This window comes from Peromyscus maniculatus, chromosome 1 (assembly GCF_049852395.1).
Source record: "Peromyscus maniculatus bairdii isolate BWxNUB_F1_BW_parent chromosome 1, HU_Pman_BW_mat_3.1, whole genome shotgun sequence".
In the NCBI taxonomy this organism is placed as follows: Eukaryota; Metazoa; Chordata; class Mammalia; order Rodentia; family Cricetidae; genus Peromyscus; species Peromyscus maniculatus.
In genome coordinates this window covers 196,725,736-196,749,879 of record NC_134852.1, presented here as the reverse complement: position 1 = coordinate 196,749,879, position 24,144 = coordinate 196,725,736, and the positions used below count along the sequence as shown (strand labels likewise).

The following is a 24,144-nucleotide window of genomic DNA, read 5'->3' as shown; positions in this document are numbered from 1 at the left end:
GTCTGGTGTGGGGAGGTGATGGTTGGGGGGGGGGCGGTGGTCTCAAAAATAGTGGTCCTTATTGAGACATCACTCTATGTGAATCTAAAATACACACGGGCCAGAAATATTCATCTAGACTTGTATAGGGACATGCAAGGATCAGATCTATGGAACATAACTGGAAGGAAAAGAAGAGAAAATTGCATTTATTGTCCATAGGGTTTTTGTTGTTGTTGTTGTTTTTAATGGGGTAGGGGTGGGGTTTGCTTGAGATGGGGTCTCACTATATAGCCTTGGCTGGCTTGGAATTCTCTATATAGACCAGGCTGGCCTCAGACTCATAAAGATCTGCCTGCCTGTGTCTTCTGAGCATTGAGATTAAAGTCATGCAGCACCATGCCTCTCATCCATATGTTATTAAGCAGGCATTTGATGACCTGTGGAATTACAATCTCGCAACAGACATTTGCAAAGGGTGTGCAGGTCAGCTGATCTGACCTACAAGGATCCTCTGTGAGTTTTTTTCTATAAGACTGAGACCTCAAAGGCAAGGCTACCTTAGAGCAGGTTGCTCCCAGTAGTCTCTATTCAGAAAGGCTATACCTACTCCTACCTACTGAGCAACAGGGACAGGAAGGGCCTGTGGTCTTCAAAATACTGATGTTCTGATTTCTTCTGAACTTTTCCATACCCTTGTCTTCCTTAGGCTGTATGGTAGGGACGCTGCTTAGTTTGGTGAAAGACACTCTATTCAGCAAAGTTCACAGCATTTCAGAGCCCACCTCTAAGCTTCGCAGCACATGTTGAGATCTTTTCTTGGAGAGAGGCGCTCAGCTCTCTGCCCTTCATTCTAGTGTTTCCGGGTGAGTACCCAACTCCTCCCAACAGCTGCTCATCCCACAAGCTTTGCACTATTATCTGGGAGCACTGGTGCCTGTGGACCACATTGTTGGATAGGCAGGGGGCACTGACCATGCCCTCTGCTCTGGTCCACACAGAAAGGATTGGTTACAAAACCTCGTGTTCAGTGGTTCACTGGCACAGTGTGAACATTTTGGGATTCATGAGTTTGAAAGCCCTTCTGAGCCAGAGACATTTCTAGAAGGTTTGCTGAACTTTTCTGAAGTCATTCATGTGAGCAAGGTACACAGAGGGAGAGGGAGAGTGGCTATAGAAGCCACACCAGTGTCCAACAACTTTCCTTGCTAGAGACATAGAAAGTCTAAGCCCAGGTGCATCGTGTCTGGAGAAGGACCACCCTGAATGTACGTACACAAGAGATTCCTGTTAAGAGAAAGGAGGAAGGTAAGGGAACAGAGAGATCAACAGGAAGAAAGGAAAAGATGGCGGAAATCAGGAATCAAGAATTAGGAGGCTAAGAGTTTGGTTATCTTCCCCCAGCAGGTCCTAGATGTAGGCTGGGCGGTCAGAGAGCAAGAATGGACGAGGGGCACAAAATGGAGAAAAGCCTGATTATCACTCAAATCCAAGGAGGAATTTAGACTAAGGAACCGATCTCCTAGCATTCATACTGGTACTCAGTTACTAAGCAACTTCTGGATCCCCAGCAACGTGTTCTCAAAGCCCCCACTTTGCAAAACTGCCCATCAAAATTTCCATCTCTTGTCAGTGATGAGAGGAGCAGGTAACCTATATAATCCTCTGCTCTATAAGCCTCTGTAACATTCTCAGAGGGGGACATCTCAGGGAGACATCTCCATGCTCCATACAATGGTCATGTGTTCTATACAATGAACACATGATCAAATACAAAGTACTGTACAATGATCACGTGTGTCTCCATTTCCGTGTTCTATACAATAACCGTGTGTCTCTATATTTTTGTGTTTGACCCAGCTTTGCCTACAATCCTTCCTGTTTGGGGTGTTTGGAATTACTATAGTTACCTGATCAGATCAATGGGAGGGCAGAAATAAATAATGATAATAATAATAATAATAATAATAATAATAATAATACCCCAAGGAAGGCAGAAGAGAAGATGAAACAAGTTGGATGAGCAGCTGATGGAATCCTTAAAACCCTCTACGAGTTGATGCTTTACACATCTCATCTGAAGACTGTTCTATGATGTAACAAAGCTCCTTGTCACTAACGAAAAGAAATTCTATCTCAGGGGATTCCTCTTTTCCTACTAACAATGACTTTTCTTTACTTCTCCTCAGCCTGAACCATTCTGACGTACGGAGACATTCCATCGAATTCTAGCACGGCCATGTTTAATGACTGTTACCTGCTCAGGGCTCCTGACTGTGGGAGCTAGGCAGCAGGGTCTGGTTTTGGCAAGTGCTTCCTTCCTATTGCTTTACTTCCCACCTTGCCCTGACCCCTGCTTCTGAGTCACACGCTTCATGCTTTCCCCCATGACTTACCAGTTTAACACCGCTATGACAACAAATAGTATTTTTCCCTCTCCTTTAGCGAACTGTGAACTGAAAACAATTAACAAGACACTCCCTAAAAGGTCTTGTTGTATCGCTGGCTTTGGGCAAATACCTAGACAGAGAACTGCCTGTGATAAGGAGCCTTTCTCTGGGACATCAGAAAGGTGGGAAGCCTCTGGAAGGTGGGCCAGCGCTCACCAGCTGCTTCTCAGGGGAGCAGTGAAGGAGGAAGAAAGACAAGCATAATAGGAACAAAGCATATGGGATGGGACTAGGAGAGAGAGACAGAGACAGAGAGACAGAGACAGAGACAGAGCTGTAGTTTAGCATCATAAAATAGAATTATTTTGAACATTTGACAAGAATACTTTGCAGAGCTGGGCAAGGTGGTACACCAGCAATCGGGAGGCAGAGGCAGGAGGGTCTCTGTGAGTTCGAGGCCAGCCTGGTCTACAGAGTTCAATAGATCAGAGAGAAACTCTAACCTCCCTCCCAAAAAAAAATTGTTTAGGAGTGGGCTTTGGTAGCATTATTCGGTAGTTAACAGAACATTAAACATTGGCCTGGCTGGTTTATGGAACAGATGACCCCAAACTCAGCCACTCTTGTGGCTCCCATCTCCAGTTCTTTTGATCCTGGCCAAGACAGCGGCCTTAGACACTTTCTTCCGGTCATAAGCCAGGCCCAGGGCAGCCATGCAGTCGATGAAGAACGTGGTGAAGTTGATGTGCCAGCGGTACTCGCTGACAGAGTAGTCATAGGGGAAGGTGTGGTGGTAGTTGTGGAAGCCCTCGCCTGGAACAGAAGTGTGGAGAGCAGTTAGGGGGCTCGGTGATGGCTGCTTCCTGCTCTTTGCACCCTCCCTGAGGATTTATATGCAGCCAATGGTTACGGTGTAGCGGTTCAGCCATTCACCAGTGTCCATGCTTCTGGGAATAAACTTTCAGCCTGTGCACCTGTGAGTGGTACATCATTAGGCCACAGACCCACAAAAAGATAGAAAGGAGGAGGATTACTTAGAAAGAGGAAGAGAATTAGCAGAAAAGGGAGGGGGCAAGAGAGGAAGAAGAGGTAAGAATGATTGAAATCCTGCACATGAATGAAAACGTCACCCGTCACTATATGTAATTAATATATACTAATTAACACATTTTTAAGTTAAGGAAAATAAGCCCAGGGTCTGCAGAGATGCTCAGCAGTGAAGAGCACTTGCTGATCTAGCTGAGGGCCTGGATATAGTTCTTGGCACTCACATGGTAGCTCAAAACCATCTGCAACTCCAGGTCCAAGGGGTCTAACACCCTCTTCTAGATTCCACAGGCACCACATGCACACAGTGTGCACCATATACACACAGGCAAAACACTCATGCACATAAAAATAAATAAATCTTTTTAAAAATACTTCCCAAAGCAGAGCATAGTGGTGCACACCTTTAATCCCAGCACTCATGAGGCAGAGTTAGGCGGATCTCTTTTAAGTCTGAGGCCAACAGGGTCTACATAGTGAGTTCCAGGCCAGCCAGAGCTACCATGTGAGACCCTGTTGAGACCCTGGCTAAAAATTAAGACACCAAAATATTCCTTGAGATAATGGGAGTTATATAGAAAACAAAAATGGTAAAGAATTCCTGCCAAACAAATGACTCCAAGCAGGACTTCTCAAGGGATATACTCCTGTTCACTGGATTGTGCGTGGTGTGGCTAAGGGGTTGATGCAAGCTTGCTAACATCCACACATGCCTTCCACACAAGGAGACTCTGAAGGAGACCTAACCAGACCTCACTGGTGTTTAAAACGGAGTCTCTCTCTCTCTCTCTCTCTCTCTCTCTCTCTCTCTCTCTCTCTCTCTCTCTCTCTCTCACACACACACACACACACACACACACACACACACACACAGAGTCTCTCTCTCTTTCTCTTTTCACACACATACACACATGGAGTCTCTCAGACACACATACAGAGAGAGAGAGAGAGAGAGAGAGAGAGAGAGAGAGAGAGAGAGAGAGAGAGAGAGAGAGAGAGATGAGGGAGGTTAGGCTGTATGGGTAACACCAGGACAGGAAGAGACAGCCCAGGAAAGCTACGGAGAATGATGACCTTCGTCAAAGAACATGAGCCTGTGCCTATGAGGAGACAGGTTAATTAAACAAAAGAAAAAGATTAGGGCGGTCAGGGATGAGCTGAGAGGGAGAGAGGAGCAGGTACAAAGAGCAGAGTAGCAGCAGAGACAAAGCAAGAGGCTGACAGCCACTTTGAGCTCCTCAGGACGCTGGAGTTGGGGAAACTCATTGAACAGACCCTGCTCACCGGTACAGGACACACATCAGCCTGTGGTGTGCCGTTCCTGCGAAAATCTCAGAATTTCACAGAGTAGGTGGTTTTTGTTTTTGTTTTCAAACACAGGCTCAAATTAAGAAAGACTACACACAATGTGGAAAGAACCTGATGGCCAGCAGGAGATTTCCACCACAGGAAATGTGGCGTGGCACAATCGAGGTTGACTGACCTAGGTTACCTTTATTTTTTCCTACATATGCAGCAGGCTTACATATATAAAGCAGTCTGCTTTCCTGGCCCCTCCATGGATGTTTCTGTTCTGTTGATGCATCTGCTGTCCTTAGTTAGTAAGATACAACCTAACTCCGAAAACGACTGGAAAAGGAAGAGTTCAAAGGACTCAGTCATGACTGGTGATGGTTTGGGAAATTAAAATCAGCGAAGTAGCCCTCATTGTAGAGTGGAAACCTAAGACCCAAGGCAATCACACAAGTTAGAATCTGGTCTTCATGCTCTCCTCATCAATAACCCACCTCATGCAGTCTCGATGTGAACTGATAACTTACCAAAAGATGCCACTGAAACCAGGGCATTGTCTCGGGCGCCAATGTTCCTGTCATACGGCCGATATCCATAGAGGTGGGCGGCACTGTTCACCAGCCAGGTGGCATTGAGGACTACAGCATACCGCAGGAGAGTAGCAACATAAAAGCTGTGTTGAAAACTTTCACCCCAGAAGTACCAGGGTACCAGTGTGGGCAGGACGATGCTGATGAGCACGACAGTTGGCTTGTAGTACCTATGTGGAGAGACCAAACACTGAGTCTGTAAACAGAAGTTTCTGTCCTGCAGCCATTTAGTCCCAAATAAACACCCTGGCCACAGGCCAAGCAGCTTCTTTATTAACCAATGGGAGCAACACATATTTACAGCATACAGAAAGACATCCCATAGCACTTCTCCTTTTCTGTCTGATCAACAAGGAAGGTTTTCATTTTAATACAGTAAAATTACATACAACAAAACAGTTGTCAGGCAAGAATTATAGTTACAATATGAGTCTGTGGAGAGGGGCCACAAGCACACTTGAGAGGTTCACATTCACTGGGCTGGGCTGTCTTTTCTCCTACATTAGGAATACAGGAGGGGTGTGTGTTATCTCACTCTTTACACACACACACACACACACACACACACACACACACACACACACACACAATTTATGTGAGTGCTTTGCCTGCATTGTATGAATGTGTATCACTTATGTACAGGTACCCAAAGAGGTCAGAAGAAGGCATTGGATCTCCTGGAACTGGTTTTACAAGTTGTGAGCCACCATGTGGGTGCTGAAAATTGAACTTGGGTCATCTGGAAGGACCCAAGTCATTGAGGCATCTCTCTAGTCTTCCACCCACCCAGGACGAGCAGGGCCAGGTGGGCCTGTTGTGGAATATTAGTTTACACACCATAAAAATGTGTCTCTGCCTATGGCACCTTCTGATTGATTTAATAAAAGGCCGAACAGCAATAACTAGGCAGGAGGTATAGGCAGGATTTCTGGGGAGAGAAAGGAAGAGGAGGAGGAATCTAGGTGCACAAAAGACACCAGGAGACGTGGAGAGGAAACAGGAGGTGCAAGATGGAAGAGAGGTAAGGCCATGTCATAGAACGTAGATTAATATAAATGGGTTAATTTAAGTTAGAAGAGCTGGTTAGGGACAATCCTAAGCTATAGGCTGAGCTTTCTTAATTAGTAAGTAGTCTCCACATCATTATTTTGGGAGCTGACTGGTGGGACAGAAAAAGACTCGTTACATGGGCCCGTGGGAGTCTTCAGTCAGCTCAGAACTTGAGGTACCAGGTGGCCTGTGGGTGTCTTCCGCCCACCCAGTCATCTCCAGCCTTATCAATAGGCCATGGGACTGTGGACTAGAAATCTGTTGTTTATTTTCACAAAGTGTAAGGCCATGTTGGCCAAACCAGTCAGGATGAAGTCACAAACTCATCTGCTAAGTCCCCCTGCCTGGGCTCTTGTCTGGTTGCCTTTGAGATCCCTTCTTGAGTCCGCCTCCATCTTTGACACAGAATGTGTGACGAGTGTTCGTTTCCTGCTATCACCCCCCAGATCTTTGCTCTGCTTTCCAGGAGGCACACTGAGGGCCCTTGACCCCCGACAGCTCTGTCCCTTTGGAGGTTGACCACTGACATTCCAAGGGAATTGATTGACAGCTGTTAAGCAGTGTCGTATTCAACTTGTACTGCATCATCTGCATCCTGCTCCTTCCCTTTCCACCTTAGGTCTGCTTGCCTGGCCTCAGTCTTCCATATCCAACTTGTTTCCCTGGCCTCCACCTGTCAATCAAGGGCTACTTTCAACTGTGTTGGGGAAGCCTCTCTGAAGCATATCTCTGCCCCACGATACCACAAGAATCGCTGTTGTTTCTGAGGCTGCTGTTTTCAACAACTCTTCCCTTGGATCCCTACTAAGCGGTCTTGGTCTCCATGAACCTTTCACAGTACAGATGGTTTTTTGCCTTGCTTCTAGTTACTTGCATACTTGACTATGCTACAGGCCTTTGGGGGGCGGGGAGAAGGACTCCATTACTCTATGTACTCTATTACTATTGTGTTCATGACTATTCTAGGTCAATGAATATTTGTCACATTCAATTTGTTTCATGGAAATATCTCAGAGAGAAAGGAAAAAACAATAATCCATGCTTGTGGGCCTGTGAGACGTTAGTGAATTGTGTTTTAGAACGATTGTAAGTTTGCAAACTGAGTAAAATCCTTCAGCTTTTGTTTTGTTTTTGTTTTTCAAGACAGGGTTTCTCTGTAGCTTTGGAGCCTGTCCTGGACTAGCTCTGTAGACCAGGCTGGCCTCGAACTCACAGAGATCCACCTGCCTCTGCCTCCTGAGTGCTGGGATTACAAGCGTGCGCCACCACCGCCTGGCAAAGATTTATTTTATTTATTATGTACACAGAAGAGTGTGCCAGATCTCATTACAGATGGTTGTGAGCCACCATGTGGATGCTGGGAAATGAACTCGGGACCTCTGAAAGAGCAGTCGGTGCTCTTAACCTCTGAGCCATCTCTCCAGCCCCAGCTTTTATTTAATGTGTTCTATCAGAAAAAAGTAGGGTCCCTAAACCCCAGGTGCCCTGGGCTCCACACCCCCAAGCCTGACTCACCTCCTCTGGAACATGATCAACTTCTCAGCTTTGAGGTCAGACATGTCCAGTGTTCCACCTTTCTCTTTGACAGCTGGGTGTTTGCGTACAAGCAGCCAGCCCACGTGAGAGAAGAAAAAGCCACGCCGGGAATCGTGAGGGTCGGCGTGTGTTTCTGTGAACTTGTGGTGGACGCGGTGATCTCGGGCCCATTCATACACATCATTCTGGAGGGACAGGAAAGAGGACCCCAGTACTGAGAAGAGATGCTCCCCCTGGGGGAATGCAAGGGCCCAGATGTTGCAAAGATACAAGACCTCACCTCACAAAGTCATCAGGACTCCGGTCCAAAGGAGGCCTCGAGGAGCCCCTCTTCTGCACACTTGCCCCTAAAGCTTATGTAGGAAAGCAACTTACAGTTCCAGACCCAGAATCACTGCTGTTTCTTTGGTTGTGTGATGGGGAGATGGGGATGGGGTGGCGGCAATGAGGTCCACGAGCCCAGAGAGAAAGGCAAGGACTACTAGTTCTTGAAGAAAGAAATGTGAGACAGGCTTCTCATGGAATACCTAATCATTGGGTACAGAGACTATGGGCAAGTGTCCTGGCATCCCGGGATGCTGCTCTGTCATAGAGGTACAGGGATATTCATCCTGATGCCTTTACGAGTGACAGCTCACCCAAGCCAGGGTCAGGGCCAGTGTGTAACTCATGAGCCTCAGCCCTTTCCCAAACGCCCTCTGGCTTATTTGTGACTCTTTCTACTCTTTCAAAAATGCATCAAGGTCTCTATTTTGGTTTTGTTCCACCAGGACATGAGGAGCCTTTGAGGGGTGATTTGTTATAGTAGAAATGACTAGATACACAAGGTGAGAACCTCAAATCTAGCCAAGACCGAGGGACTGATTTGATTTCCTCTTGTTGAGATTAAGACCCATACCCCAGCTATCCTGAGCCCATTGCTGAAGTCTGACAGCAAAAACAGGCCCATGATTCCTTTCCCCTGTTTCTGTTATGACTTTGCCTCAGCAAACTTCAATAGTTGCTTACCCAGCAAGACAGTCACTCATAGGACCAGAGTGTTTACCTGTCCGGTCTCTTAGTGACCAAGTGTAAAATGGGGTTCAATCTCCTAAGATATTTGGGGATTCAATATGTTCATTTATGTCACAAATGCTAGCATTCTGCTTGCCATTGAAGTGTTCTTATTATCTGCAGCAGAATCCCCAAGTCTGTGGCCTATTACTTCTGATCCCATTGGGACTCCTGAGATAGGCACCTTACAGCGTGAGTCTATTGTTCACCGAATGTTAAAGAAACCAGAGTCAAGCTCGGTGGTGGTGATGCATGCCTTTAATCCCAGCACTTGGGAGGCAGAGGTAGGTGGATCTCCAGGTTCAAGGCCAGTCTGGACTACATAGTGAGTTCCAGGATAGCCAGGACTACACACAACATGTTACATGGGGAACTTGGGGAAAACAGTAACCCTACAATTGGAGAGTCTTCCAATTAACTCCTAATTTCCCATCCCGCTGACTCTGAGACGTCCCATGCTGTGTGGACCTCGGTACTGAGCATGCACTTGTGGGGACTGCAGGAAAATGAGAAGGATAATGGCTGTCCTGTTGGCTCCTTTTGAGGTGCTAACTCGCTGTATACTCCTCAAGCCTTCACGGTAGACACAGAGCTATGGGCAGCTTCTCACCTGGAAAGCCATGGTGTTGGCAATGATGAGGAAGAGCCTCAGGGGCAGCCGTGCTTTATAGGTTCGGTGGCTCCACAGGCGATGCGCCCCGGCCGTGATGCCCAAAGCAGCAACCCAACTGTAGAACATTCCTGTCAGGAGACAGCAGGGACATCACCAACCATTGCAGGTTCCATCAGGCCAAGGACGGCAAGGACCCTTCACCGACTCTGGTCTACTGTTTCTTCAGAGGGTAGTGAAGTTCCTTTCCCCCAAACTTTGGAATGCCTTGGTCTTGTTATCTTGTGGCTTTGAACACTTGAGTAATCCCATCATGCCCCAGCCTCTCTATCTAGAGATGGAAGTAAGCTCAGAGGCCCCAGAAATAGAGAAAGGAATCTAGACAGGCAACAGTACTCTCACTGTCTGTCTGCAGGGGCAGTACCTCCGAGCCTGTCAACTCGGACCTTCCTCTAAGGTGTTCAGGGCCACAGATTAGTCCCTCTGTGCCTTGAAAAACAGCCAACCAGAGCAATTTGGTTTGATCAATTACAACAAACCCCAATTTTAAGAGACACCGAGAGATCACAGGTCTGTGCTAATTCACCAGTTATGACAACAGCATTCCAGTATGCTGGCAGGTAACATGCCCATATCAGGGTGAGTCAGCCCTGCAGAGTTATATGTTCACAGTGGCCTGAGCTTTATCAAGAATTTTAATATTTTCACAGTTACTGCGCACCTCAGGTGGTAGGTGTGATCACTTGAGCATCTTGAAGAAGTAGATCATAGAAAAGGTTAAGTGTTTACCCAGAATCTCTCACTATAGCAAAACCGTAGACATCAGCACTGTTCCAACTCTGTCATCCATCCCCCAAGATCCCAAATCTCTCCTTCGCCATGTTCCTCTGTCAGTCTGGATGCTGGCTGCCAGTACAATGCTGGGTAACACTAACTGGTGGCTGATGGTGCCTATATTAGGGCAAGTTAACTCTGTTACATTTGTAGAGTGGACTAAGGATGGTTACCATGTCCTACCTGACTGTCTTTGAAGTCAAAAGCTTAGAAGATACAATTGTTAATAGGGAAGGAAGCAATCTCCCATTACTCTGTCCCCTGACTAATGCTGGACCCATGAGGGCTTGGAGGAGACTGTCAACAGCCTGTGGGCAGCTGGAAACCATGGCTCCTTGGAGGCCAAGGAGTATAGTTCAGGTTGAAGTCACAATACATTGTATAAACTGTCTTGTGTCCTTCCAGACCAAGAAATAACAGCTTCCCAAATAACAGCTTCTCCCCTCTCCTGCCCCATCCCATTTCTTCTTGGGGTTACCACAAAGGCCGCAGAGCCGGCGTGCAGCCAGGGAAGGCTCTGGTCACAGCCCCTCTGGACTGGGACCAGACCCAAGTGACTTACTGCTTCTGGCTGTGTCTAGATTGAGCTCTTCCCACATCCGTGACCTGACCCTGAGCCACAGAGGAGCCAGAGTCCTGCAGCTGCAGGAGGAAAGAACGGGCTTTGGCCAAAGCTCTCGGTGGAGCACCCGGAAGTGCTCGTGGCAGTTCATGTCACAGGTGTCTCTGGTACATTAGTTTTGCAAGCACAAGCAGTTAAGTACAAGGGGATTGGGACGAGAACCCAAACACTGTGCCCTGATCTTCTCGGCCCCTTGACTGTCAAATAGACAGCTTGGTTCAAATACATTAGTTCCATGACCCCCCAGGGAAGGACTGCTTGTGGTCATATCGGTTATTAAACAACATCTTGTAGCATTGTTCTAAGAAGTGGGCTGCAGGTTTTTCCCCCTTTAGCCCTCCATGTTAATATCCCTGCAGGAGAGGAGGCTCTCTAAGTAGGTGAGTTAGGAGAGAGACACCCTGGGAAAACACACAACTAACCTAAGGAATGTGACCTTCCTAATCACGACAAAGCACTGTTGTCCCCATTCGGTGCCTGGGAAAACTGAGGTCCTGAGGAAGGGGTCCTCCTCTTGTCTTTCCCTGGCACCTACAGAACTTCTAAGATGAATCTCCAAGGCCAGAGTTCACCTGCTGGAGGTACTAAGAGGCCGAGAGCAGGGGCAGCCAACACCTGGCAGCCAACTTCTACATCACTACCCTCTTAGAAATAGCTACCAGAAACGTCCTGTGTCTTCCAGAGAGGGACCCCTGGTTTGTCATTCCTCAGAGGACAGTAAGGGGCCCGCCCGTCCCACAGAGTCCTGTTCCTTCTTCCTCATCCAGGAATCAGGAGTCAGAGGTTGAACCACCTGAAAGCACAGATATGTGTCCAGAGGCAGCCCTGGACCAGCCCCGCCCCAGCCCCGTCCCAGCCCCGCCCCAGCCCCGTCCCAGCCCCGCCCCAGCCCTGGACCAGCAGCCCTGGACCAGCCCCGCCCCAGTCCCGCCCAAACCCCATCCCAGCCCCGCCCCAGCCCCGTCCCAGCCCCGACCCAGCCCCGACCCAGCCCCGACCCAGCCCCGCCCCAACCCCATCCCAGCCCCGCCCCGCACCAGCCCCGCACCAGCCCTGCACCAGCCCACACCCATGGATCCCTGAGGGGCTGAGCTAGCAGGCAATAGACACAGTGGGAACTAGTTTGCTTGTCACAGCAGCCTGATGGCCAGGGTTTCTCGAGACTTTATTCTCTGTGCCCGGCTGTCCTTGGCTGGCAAGGAGGGGTGGATAGGAGACCGGAGAAGTAGCGTTAGAAGGTTCTTGGCCCTTTGTCCTACAGGGTCTCCAGAGACGGCAGAAACTAGCTGCCGGGGGAATGGAAAGTGAACCATTTCTCAACCCTCTTTTTTCATCTTAAGAACTTCTTGTTGACTGACAGGACCCACCTGGAGCAACAGAGCCACACACCCGTGCACTTGGGCTGTATGGGGCGGCTGCCTCACCTTTCTCTGGGCCAAACAAGCTTGGCCTGGCCAGAAGCGTGTACAGATATTTTTGTGGGTTACCCCTTTCTATGTCTTCCTCTCCAATGGTCCCCTCTGAACAGTCTCCCCTTGCTCTGCCTCCTGACTAAGCAAATAGCCCATGGGGCCCCTCATCAGGCTCCCATGCCTCCCAGTAAAGGTCTTAGGTTTTGTTGTTTTTTGTTTGTTGTTTTCCCCCAAGCTGAGGATCGAACCCAGGGCCTTATGCTTGCTAGGCAAGCGCTTTACCACTGAGCTAAACCCCCAACCCCTAGGCCTTAGTTTTCTTGTGGCAGACAATGGTGAGACAGGAAGCTCTTTGAACAGAAAAGCTCTTCCGGAGACTGCCAGTTCTTTGGCATTGGTTTGTCCCTCCCTCGACCCTTCGGTAGGCTTTGACACCCATGTTAAAGGACTCCCAGAACTGACACTCCGCATCCCAATCCCACGAGGCTCTGCTCCCAGTCTAGTTATCTCAGAAAATGAAGAGAAGGTTTGAAAAATCCGGACAGATTGTAGCTACTTTTCTGAGTCAGAGCCTACCTCATTAAAGAATAGGGGGAAAGTGGGGGTACAGGCTCAGGACAAGGGGTTGGGGTGATTACCTGTGAGGCAGGTGTAGACCTTGCAGGAGGGAACCAGTGTGATCCCATACAGGGCCCCCAAGTGCAGCAGGGCCATGAGGATGATGTTTCTCCAGACGTACTCCAGCTTGGGAGGGGGCCCCTCCTCATCCTGGTAGCTGGGGTCATGTATGTCTTCTTTCATTTCAGGACGGATGTCTTCTGAGTGGAAGGGTGCCTTCTCCACTTTCTCTTCTGCACTCTGCTGACCCCAGGAGTGAGGTTCTGTGAGGGTGGTGCCACAGCTGCTAGAGATCTTCAAAGAGAGGGAGTGGAGAGTCAAGAGCCAGTACGTGAGGGTACCAAGGGTCTGTTTCCCTGTTATACAGCCAAGGCGGTAGAGGCACAGAGACCCTGGGCCCAGTGCCCAGACCATAGGAAAACAGCGTCCACCCCTAGATGGGACAGAGAAACATTCCCAAAAACTATACAAAATGGGTTGGCAATAAAACCAGACCTCAAGGTGAGGGGGCAGGCGTGGGGGTAAAATATTTGTACCTAAAACAACATTTAAAGGAAAATGCACATGTATGTAGAAAGGTACTGGCTGGGTGGGATTTTTCTTTAAAGTCAACTGCCAAAATAAACTCCACATTCCTCACTTGGAAGGTCATACAAATCCAAACTGATGTCCAAGATGCCTCTGCAGCTCCCTGCTCTGGCCCCTACAAACCGTTCAGCAGCATCCCACCCGGTGCCAGAGATCCTGTGCTGTGGGGGGTCATTGGTGGAAAGCTGACCTCTTGTGGTATGTGGGCTGTCATCTCGGCTCCCTGGAGGCCTGGGTCCCGTTCTGAAGGCTGCGGTACAGTTTGGGATCCAGGTCTGCAGCGACTGAGGATGGATGGAACTCCGGATCCAGAGGTCACTGCGTGCCGTGTACCTGGCTAGCTGTAAGGGTGTCACCACTCGATCCTGCTGCGTGCGGATCTCTCCAGGCTCAGGATTTAAAGGGTAGGCAGAGCTGGCAGTTGGTGACTGTGTCTGGTATTTGCTCAGACAAGCTTCGTGATTGCCAACAAGGGATAAAGTGTTCAGAGCTGGCTAGTTAAGGCTGACCCGTGAGTAGATGAAGGCTGAAGGTGTGAGAGGGGAGGGGACAGCCAGCATAGCCTGCAGTCAACTAAGGTGAGGCCGTGGGATACTGCACATACTGAGAGAGGGCCACCTTCGTCCCAGTTCCTAGAGAGGTAGGGGGATTTGTTGCTATCTTGTCTTCTCAGCTTTGGCACCCAGAAATCTACTGCCCCCTGGCAGACACCTTTGCTCCTCTCTCCTTGGTTTCACATCTATGGACCCTGGGTCCCTGCCAGCATCTTGGCTGGGGGAAGCTGGGGTCCAGTTCTCCAGCTTCAGAGGGTACACAAACTGTTCTCAAGATGGGGGAAGACTGAGTCAAAACCCGAGGCTGGCACAGGTGCTTGGCAAACGTGTCACCCTTGGGCAGTTGTAGTGGTGACATCTCACCGGTGTCCATCACAATCCGTCTTCTCTTTCCATTCACCAGGTGTATTGTGTGTGTGTGGGGGGGGGACTGGCCTCCACCCCCAGATCTCAGAACAAGAGCAGGTGCATTGCCTTATTACTTAGCACCAAAGGCCGGTAGTGGCTCTTCCCCACCCACCTGCTCAGGATGGTTACCAGAAATCCAGAATGCTCTGACCAGCTCACACCTCCAGTCACATGCACAGAGCTGAATGCCTGAGCCCACGCTCAGTCACAGGACATGTTTCACAGGGGACAGCCACCTCCAGACATTAGTATCCAATCCCTTCTCTATGTTCCTTCCTCCGGAACATCTGCTTGAGCAGGGAGGTGCGAAGGGTCTTCCATCAGTTTGGAATTTGGGAGTCTTCTATAAGGAAAAGCAATCCCAGACAGGTGGTTACAAGCAGTAGAGGGTCAAACATTTGCGCGTGGATTAGGAACAGTGAGCAGGTATTGAGCGATTCTTACAAGCTAACTTAAAAGCTTTTGCTACAGTCTCCCCATGACCTATGATTCCATTGTAAGGAGAGGGAAATTGAGACATGGAGATACCAAATAATTTGCCCGTTGTCCCAGGAGAGCTGGGGACGGATCACAGCAGTGTGACGCCAGGGTCCAAGCCCTCAGACCCTGCTCAGAATGATGCTGCTCCAGAGCCCCAAGACAAACAGACTTTACAGCCCATCTTCACCAGCTCCATGGCAGGGCAAGGAAGCCCAGACTTCAGGGGCTCTGCACTCACAGGGTCTCCTGAGACAGACACTTTCGTTTCTAGGCAAAGGAAACTGTATGAGGGCAAGCATGTCCAACTCCTTATTCCGTGAAGGCTTTCCTGACCCCTCCCTCTCTTGTCAAATGGCAGGGGACTCCACTGTTCCTTTTACTTTTCCACGCACTTTGTTTTGTTCACAATTTTATTTTAACAGGTATATTGAGAATTGTTTGCACTGGGTGTGATGGTGCACACATTTAGTCCCAGGACTAGGGAGGCAGAGGCAGAGGCAGAGGCAGGAGGATCTCCTTGAGTGTGAGGCTGGTCTGGTCTACAGAGTGAGTTTCAGGATAGTTAGGGCTATACAGAAAAGGCCTACCTGGAGAAAACCACACACACACACACACACACACACACACACACACACACACACACACACACGAACTGTTTGCAAGCACATCTCACCTATCAATAAACCATAAGCTTCCTTTACGGCAGGAACCCTGGCCTTTCCTTGCTTTTCCTAGTTCATTACAGAATTTCTTACAGGCATTAATTACTCAATAAACACTTCCCAGAGAAGAGAGATGAGTTATGGGATATGATGAAGGATCTGAAAGAATTATAATTTGCTTGAAATACAATTCATGAATGAGAGCTGGAGAAACCTGCTACCGTAGTTGTGAAAGTAGGCATGGTAGTATCCCGTGCTGGTAAGGAAGTAGAGAAATGGAAACCTGAACACTGCTTATGGGCCTGGAAGTTGCTCGGACTGCTCTGAAAAACAGTCTACTAGCACCTAATAAAGGCAAATATGTGCATACCTCATCATCCAGAAACTCCCACTCCCGAGAACCTATTTTCTTCAGTAACTTTAGTTATGGCAATTTTTGTGTTTTTTGTTTGTGTGTACTTTCTGCTGCATCAGGGATCAAACGTGTGGCCTTGCACTTGCCAGGCAAGTGCTCTACCATGAGCTGCATTCCCCAGTCCCTGGTTTTCAAGAGGGTTTCACTTATGTACCTCAGGCTAGCTTGGAACATCGAATCCTCCTGCCTCAGCAAGAGTAGCTGGGAATTCCATGGGTTTTGTTTTGTATTGTTTTAAGGGAAAAGCATAGAGCAGCAGTTCAACACTCCAGCACATGGTTGAAAGAGATTACCAGCAACTAGGTCAAACAATTAAATCTCACATGTCATCAACCCTGTGAGCAAGAGCCTTAATAACAGCAGTCAGGAGACTGAAGCAGGGTCATCGATTGAGGACACCCTGGACTACAAAGCCAGACTCTATTTCCAAAACAAAACTTTAAATCCTACTCAGCCCTTGGGAGGCAGAGGCAATTGGATCTCCATGACTTTGAGGCCATCCTGGCCTACTCAGTAAGTTCCTGGCCAGCCAGTGCTGCATAGTGAGAATCTAACATTTACTAGGGATACTTTTCAACTCCTGTGTTCAGAGTATTTCATTTAAAACCATGGAATGGAGAAGACTCAGGGTGAGTGTTCACACGAAGAAGAATAACCATAAACTTAATGTTCAGTAGTAAGTGTTTAGAATATCGTCTTTGAAAGCAGTGTGTCGGGCCGGAGAAATGAGTCAGCAGCTAAGAGCACTCTCTGCTCTTGCAGAGGTCCAGGCAAGGCCGCATTCATTAACATCCTCACTGTTACCAGGGAATCTTTAATAATTGAGAGGCTGCCAAGCTCAGAACCACATAAAATGTTTCTAACTCACTTGGAAGCTCAAATGATATTATTTGGATACTGAAGACAGGAGCTTTGCTCTAACATATGATAATGTTCTGTGTTACCAAGGGCTAAAGGCCATGGAGCCAACTATGGACCAATACCTCTGAAACCACAGTCCCAAATGAAACTTCATCATGTAAGCTGATTTCGCTTTCGTGATGGACTAACACACTGGCTGTCATTCTTTCAAGTAACAAGGATGTTATGTGTCTTAGTCACCGCTCTATTACAGTGAGGAAACACCATGACCAAGGGAACTCGTAAAAGAAAGCATTTAGTTGGGGACTTGCTTACAGTTTCAGAGGGTTAGTCCATCATCATCATGGTGGAGAGCATGGCAGGCAGGGGCAGACGTGGTGCTGGAGAAGTAGCTGAGAGCTACATCCTGATCTACAGGAGGGAGGAGGGAGGGAGGGAGGGAGGAGGGAGGGAGGGAGAGAGAGAGAGAGACTGGGCCTGTCATGAGCTGCTGAAACCTCAAAATCCACCTCTAGTGACATGCTTCTCCAACAAGGACACACCTCCTAAACCTTCTAACCCTTTCAAACAGTTCTGCTCCCTGGTGACTGAGCATTCACATATAAGAGCCTATGGGGGTCATTCTTATTCAAACCACCACATTATGGAAGAAAAAAAAAAGAGTTAATTCAGCTCATGACTAAAATCATCACATCCACACTCACGATGACCATGCATCCTTAATTTGGATTGGAAAACCTCATGCACACCTCTGTATCCTGGCATAGACCTTTGAAAATATGTGCTATAAAGGGTCAAGATTGAAGTCTCTTTAATGCATCTTTAATGCAGACCATCAGAAGCATAATTGAATCCTCAGTGCACGGTACGAGGAATATGGCAGTACAAGTACTCCAGCACTGCCTTGATCCCGTTGCCCACATTGCTTCGGTACCATCAATACAAATGTCAACATTTGCTGGTTGTGCTGGCTCCTGGGTTCTAAAAGAAAGCAGGTTGGGCAAGCCAGTAAGCAGCACCCTCCATGGTGTCTGCATTATCAGCTCCTGCCTCCAGAGTCCTGCCCTGTTTGAGTTCCTGTCCCGACTTCCTTTGATGATGAACAGTGATGAGGAAGTATAAACCAAATAAACCCCTTCCTTCTTTGGTCATGGTGTTTCATCACAGCAAGAGTAATCCTAAGACAATGACAAGAGCGGACAAAGGCCTAGTATTATTGCAAGAGTAAGTTTGGCCTCATGGCTGTCCCTAAAGCGTGTTGGGTTGATTTCAGGGATGATTTACAACTCATTGAAAACCTCTGCATTAACTTTTTTTCTTCCCAAAGCGTGAAAATAGTAAAGAATGGAACCAATACTTGAAACTAAGTTTTAGTGATTCTTGGTCTTGTGGATTCTCCGTTGTACCACAGCATATTACATAAGTGATAAAGATAGAAAGTATGATGAAAATTATATTAAAATTGAACAAATTGCTACTGCAGGACTGGTTATAAATACAATTCACAGAGGCTAGGAGTATGGGGTTGGGCACTTATAGAGTGTGGTGGACCCTGAATTCAATCCACAGTATTGCTAGAAAAAAATTACTGTTAGTAGGCATCAAGTATGTCTACACATTTTAGGCATTATCTATTCTAGATCATAAAGACAATTTAAACAGTTTTTTGTTTGTTTGTTTGTTTTAGTTTTTTGAGACAGGGTTTCTCTGTGTAGCTTTGGAGCCTGTCCTGGAACTCACTCTGTAGCCCAGGCTGGCCTCAAACTCACAGAGATCCGCCTCCCGAGTGCTGGGATTAAAGGCGTGCACCACCACCTCCGGGCATTAAACAGATTTTTTTAAACTATGATGGTGGGGCTGGAGAGACTGCTCAGTGGTTAAGAGTACTTCTTGCTCTTGCAGAGAACTCCAGTCGGTTTCCAGCACCCACAGGATGTCCTCTACTGGCCTTCTTGGGTATTGCATGCACAAATACACACACACAAATACGTGCAAAAAAAAAAATAACACATAGAATAAAAATAAATAAATCTAGAAAAAAGGGGGGAGGGATGGGGAGATGGCTCGGTGGTTGAGAGCACTGGCTGCTCTTCCAGAGGACCCAGGTTCAATTCCCAGCACCCACATGGCAGCTCACAAGTGTCTATAACTTCAGTTCCAGGCAATCTGACACTCTGACACAGACACATATACAGGCAAAACACCAATGCACATAAATAAAAACAAATAAAGCCAGTGTGGTGGTGCATGCCTTTAATTTCAGCACTCAGGAGACTGTAGCAGGCAGAGTTCCAGGACACAGTCAGGGATAGTACACAAAGAAACTCTCTGTCAAAATAAATAAATAAACCAAAAAATAAGTAAAAGAAATCATTAAAAATTTACTCCTTTAAAGAATAGATTTAACCCAGGCAGTGGTGGTGCATGCTTTTAATCCCAGCACTTGGGAGGCAGAGGAAGATGGATCTCTGTGAGTTCAAGACCAGCCTGGGCTACAGAGTGAGTTCCAGGAAAGGCTCTAAAGCTACACAGAGAAACCTTGTCTAAAAAAAAAAAAAAAAAAAAAAAAGATTTGAAAGGAAAATAAAAGCCCACCATGATCAAGATGTTCAGTGTTTGGCTAGTTTCCCATAGCAGATCCCAAATCTTTGTCTTAATGGCATGGCTCACGCTGGGTATTAACAACCAGCAACTTTCTATGAATGACTCTTTAATAGAGGTAGAGGTCTTGGTCCAAGTGGGGTGGGAAACCCTGTGCATTAGCATCCAAAGACACAAAACCATGCAGCCAGCATGATGATACACCAAGTTTACCACACAGCTCTGAGACGCTCAGTTCCCTTCTGAAACACGCAGCTCCCCTTCCCAGCCTGAGAAACCATCAACATACCACCTCCTCAGCCCTCTGCCCACTCCTGTCTCTGCCTGGCTTATTGCCTGGACATCTTTTAATAACAATTTATATCATTTAAGATGTTATTTTAAGCCAGGCAGTGGTGGCGCGTGCCTTTAATCCCAGCACTCGGGTGGCAGAGGCAGGCAGATCTTTGTGAGTTCGAGGCCAGCCTGGGTTACAGAGTGAGTTCCAGGAAAGGCGCAAAGCTGCACAGAGAAACCCTGTCTCAAAAAACAAACAAACAAACAGCAACAACAACAACAAAGATGTTATTTTAAGCCAGGCATGGTGGCACATGCTATTCATTAGTCCAAGCATTTGGGAATGCGGAAGCAGGTGGATCTTTGTGAGTTGGAGGCAAGCCCAGTATACATAATTTGTTCCAGACCAGACAGAGCTACATAGCGAAAACCTGTTGAGAGAGAGTATATGTGAGGGAACCATGGAGTTGGCCCGGCCTGGCTGCCTTGGGAGGCATTCATCATAGGCTTTTCAGGTTAGAGCCTCTGGCTCCTGGAGCACAATGTGCCTGCCGGTTCCCGAGAGCCTGATGCACTCACTCCTCAGGCAGTGAAGCATTCGGGCTGCTCTGTGTCTCTCTGTGTGTTCCCTCAGAAGTCAAAGAAACATGGAAAGTTGACAGGACAATTGGTCTTGGACATTCATCTCGTGTATGGCTTGCGAACTTCACTGTATCCTGGCAATTACCTGTGTTGATCCTGGCAATTGCCATTATATTCTGTTTCTGATAAAGATATAAAAAGTCTGATTGCTCTCAAAAAAAAAAAAAAAAAAAAAAAAAGAGTCACAGCCTCAGTTGTACTGTGTCCCCCCCCTCCCCCCAGCCTGGCCTGATTTCATTCCTCACTGCCATCTCAGGTGACCTTGGCCCGGTAAGTAAGTGTGGGCGCTTATGAGAAAGGGAGGGCGGGAGGGCGGGAGGGAGAGAGAGAGAGAGCTAGCTACAGCTTCCAGGTAAGATGGGTGGTGGACTGTGAGCCGCTCCCATGTGAGCCAGGGAAGTAGAGCCAGAGTAGGAATAAATAGACCCTATTCCAAAGAGAGAAAGAGCGGGCCAGCTTCAGAAATGCAGAAAGGTTACCAGAGAAGAAGAGGCACCAAGCACGTCAGACGCATCTTCAACTGCACAGCCCCTGGCAGTGGGCGGGAAGACAGAAGGAGGTTCCAGAAGGTAAACCAGGTGGCCCTGACAACGGGAGACACAGTCCCACCCTCAGGACAAACCCAAGGCCCTCACAGGCCCCCAGTCAGACAAACCCAAGGCCCTCACAGGCCCCCAGTCAGACAAACCCAAGGCCCTCACAGGCCCTCAGACAAACCCAAGGCCCTCACAGACCCTCAGACAAACCCAAGGCCCTCACAGGCCCTCAGACAAACCCAAGGCCCTCACAGGCCCCCAGTCAGACAAACCCAAGGCCCTCACAGGCCTCCGATCCAGTAGCAGCTCTGGATTCCTCTGGCTGTCAGGTCAGGGGAAGAGAAATCCCATTTTATCACACTCTATGAACTAGAGGACAGAAGCCAGGGGTCATTTTTACAGCTACCCTAGAATCTTGAGATCAGGGAGCCACCACAGGTCAGGGGACCTCAGTTTGGTCTGCCCTGGGAAAGTGAGGCAGTTGTGGGGGGACCAGATGCTGACGAGCTGGGGTGCAGATTGGCAGAAGTTCAGCTCAGTCGGAATCGCATAGAGAAAGATGGGTGGCTGGAGGCAGCTCTCAACAACCGAGGATGACCCTGGAGTTCCATGGCTCTGCCTGAGGCCAGTGGGTGGGGCTGCCACTGGCTGCCATGGGTGTACATGATACCCGCATCGGCACCCCTCCGTCGGGGGATGGGAGGGTGGGGAGGTGGTCAGTGTGCAGGGGGTCTTGAAAGCATGAAGGCAGGCGCCGATGTCAATGCTGTGGTTTGTAGCCACCCTCCCAAGGTGCTTGGGAGACACCTCCCAGCTAAAGCATTATACAACCCCCGGGGTACAATATGGGGACTCTCAGGAGGGTGAGGGAATCCAGGCAGAGCACAAGCTAAAATCTAAGTGTGGCCAGCAGAGGTCGCTAATGTGCAACGGAGGGAAGCTACCAGCCTGTGCGCACAGCAAGGAGAAACCAGACACTAACCCAAGAGCCTCAGCCTCAGCCTAAACCACAGGAATGGCGAGAGCCTGTGAGCTCAGCTGCCCCTCCTCCACCTTCAACACATAACTAATAACCCTCAGTTTCTGAGGGCCCAGAAAAGAGCTGACCTAACACTCCACCTTCTTTTTTTAACCCCACGATTCCCTTTTACTATAATTTTACATTATTTTTAATTTTTTAAATTTATTTTTAATTACATTCATGCTATTCATTAATTACACTCATGATATTAATTACATTTGTGGTATTCATTGATTACATTCGCAGTATTCATTTAATAATTATATTTATGATAATCATTAATTACATTAATTGTATTGATTTATTACATTCATGATATTATGTCCTGATACTACTGTTCATTTGTGGGGTTTTTCCATCACACAAAACAGAGATTCTGTACTTGGGAAATCATTGCTCTATATTCCTTTCTTCTCTGTCTTGAGATAACGTCTGATCTTTCTGTCTCTATGAATTTGTATATTCTATATATTTCATGTAATACAATTCTATAGTATTTGTCCTTCTTTTAATGTAAAAACATTTTATATACAACTGCAGGAGAAATAATACTCAGATAGCCTGAACGTAAAAACAGGTTATAATTTAAAAGTCCAGGATTATTTTAAACAGTAAAATATTTTCTCTGTAGAAAATAGTATAAATGATAACATTTCCCATAAGTCCTTTTAAGCCAAATGATAGCTGAGTTATACATATAAATATTGATTAGATCCTAGGATACAGAAGAAACCTATCTTTGTCTGTTCAGAGAGCTATGTTTTACTTAAGTTGTGTAAGTGAGATTCCTATTCATCTTCCCCTTCACTGTTTGATTTACAGTGGACATTTTTCTATAGGCTAATCCATAATCTAAAAGATTTTAGCCTCCCCTCCTGAAAGTACAGCCAGCATATTCTTTCATCAGCTTGACACAGTACAAATTCTTACCCTAATAGTGAAATGTTTCACTGAAGCTTGCCCAGTGATTGGGTAAAACCAAAACTTATTCTAAGCCACAGTCATCCTAGGGTCCCCCCTGCCATGTAGCCTCCCTAGATCTGTGGGTTGCAGTCTGACTGTTCTTTGCTTTATATCTAGTATCCACTTATGAGTGAGTACATATCATGTTTGTCCTTCTGAGTCTGAGTTACCTCACTCAGGAAGATATTTTCTAGTTCCATCTATTTTCCTGCAAATTTCATGATGTCACTGTTTTTCTCTGCTTGAGTAGTACTCCATTGTGTATATGTACCACATTTTCTTAATTCATTCTTCAGTTGATATGCATCTAGGTTGCTTCCAGATTCTGGCTATCACAAATAGTGCTGCTATGAACATAGCTGAGCGTGTATCTTTATGGTATGAATCAGCATTCCTTGGGTATATGGCCAAGAGTGGGATGGCTGGGTCTTGAGGTAGTTCGATTCCCAATTTTCTGAGAAACCGCCATACTGATTTCCACAGTGGTTGTACAAGTTTGCATTCCCACCAACAGTGGAGGAGTGTTCCCTTTGCTCCACATCCTCTCCAACATAGACTGTCATTAGTGTTTTTGATCATGGCCATTCTGACAGGTGTAAGGTGGTATCTCAGAGTTGTTTTGATTTGCATTTCTCTGATTACTAAGGATGTTGAGCATTTTTTTAATTGTCTTTCAGCCATTTGTGGTTCTTCTTTTGAGAATTCTCTGTTTAGCTCTTTAGCCCACTTTTTAATTGGATTGTTCAGTATTTTGATATCTAGTTTCTTGAGTTCTTTATATACTGTGGAGATCAGTCCTCTGTCAGATGTGGGGTTGGTGAAGATCTTTTCCCATTCTGTAGGCTGTCTTTTTGTCTTATTGACTGTGTCTTTTGCCATGCAAAAGCTTCTCAGTTTCAAGAGGTCCCATTTATTAATTGTGCTCAGTGTCTGTGCTGTTGGTGTTATATTTAGAAAGTGATCTCCTGTGCCAATGCGTTCAAGAGTACTTCCTACTTTCTCTTTATCAAGTTCAGTGTAACTGGATTTATGTTGAGGTCTTTGATCCACTCAGACTTGAGTTTTGTGCACCGTGATAGATATGGATCTATTTGTAATCTTTT

The 24,144-nt window shown here is 47.2% G+C and overlaps 1 protein-coding gene across 1 annotated transcript; it reads right to left on the bottom strand.

Annotated features, from left to right (window-relative positions):
• Positions 1-1,968: 1,968 nt before the first annotated feature.
• LOC102916015 (stearoyl-CoA desaturase 4) lies at positions 1,969-9,701 on the bottom strand. The gene is made up of 4 exons (XM_006988157.4): positions 9,549-9,701; positions 7,865-8,070; positions 5,237-5,469; positions 1,969-3,182 (listed from the first exon to the last, which is right to left on the bottom strand). The coding sequence occupies exons 1-4, from the start codon at positions 9,675-9,677 to the stop codon at positions 2,983-2,985; spliced, it is 768 nt and encodes a 255-aa protein (XP_006988219.2). The 5' UTR covers positions 9,678-9,701; the 3' UTR covers positions 1,969-2,982.
• Between the last annotated feature and the right edge of the window lie 14,443 nt (positions 9,702-24,144).

What these genes read in the sequence shown, in the direction of transcription:
- LOC102916015 (XM_006988157.4), bottom strand. Translation starts at nt 9,677, where the DNA reads ATGTTCTACAGTTGGGTTGCTGCTTTGGGCATCACGGCCGGGGCGCAT. An exon ending in CCAACACCATGGCTTTCCAG is followed by an intron (nt 8,071 to 9,548) that starts GTGAGAAGCTGC and finishes CTGTCCCTCCAG; the next exon opens with AATGATGTGTATGAATGGGC. An exon ending in GGTTTCAGTGGCATCTTTTG is followed by an intron (nt 3,183 to 5,236) that starts GTAAGTTATCAG and finishes CTTCTGTTCCAG; the next exon opens with GCGAGGGCTTCCACAACTAC.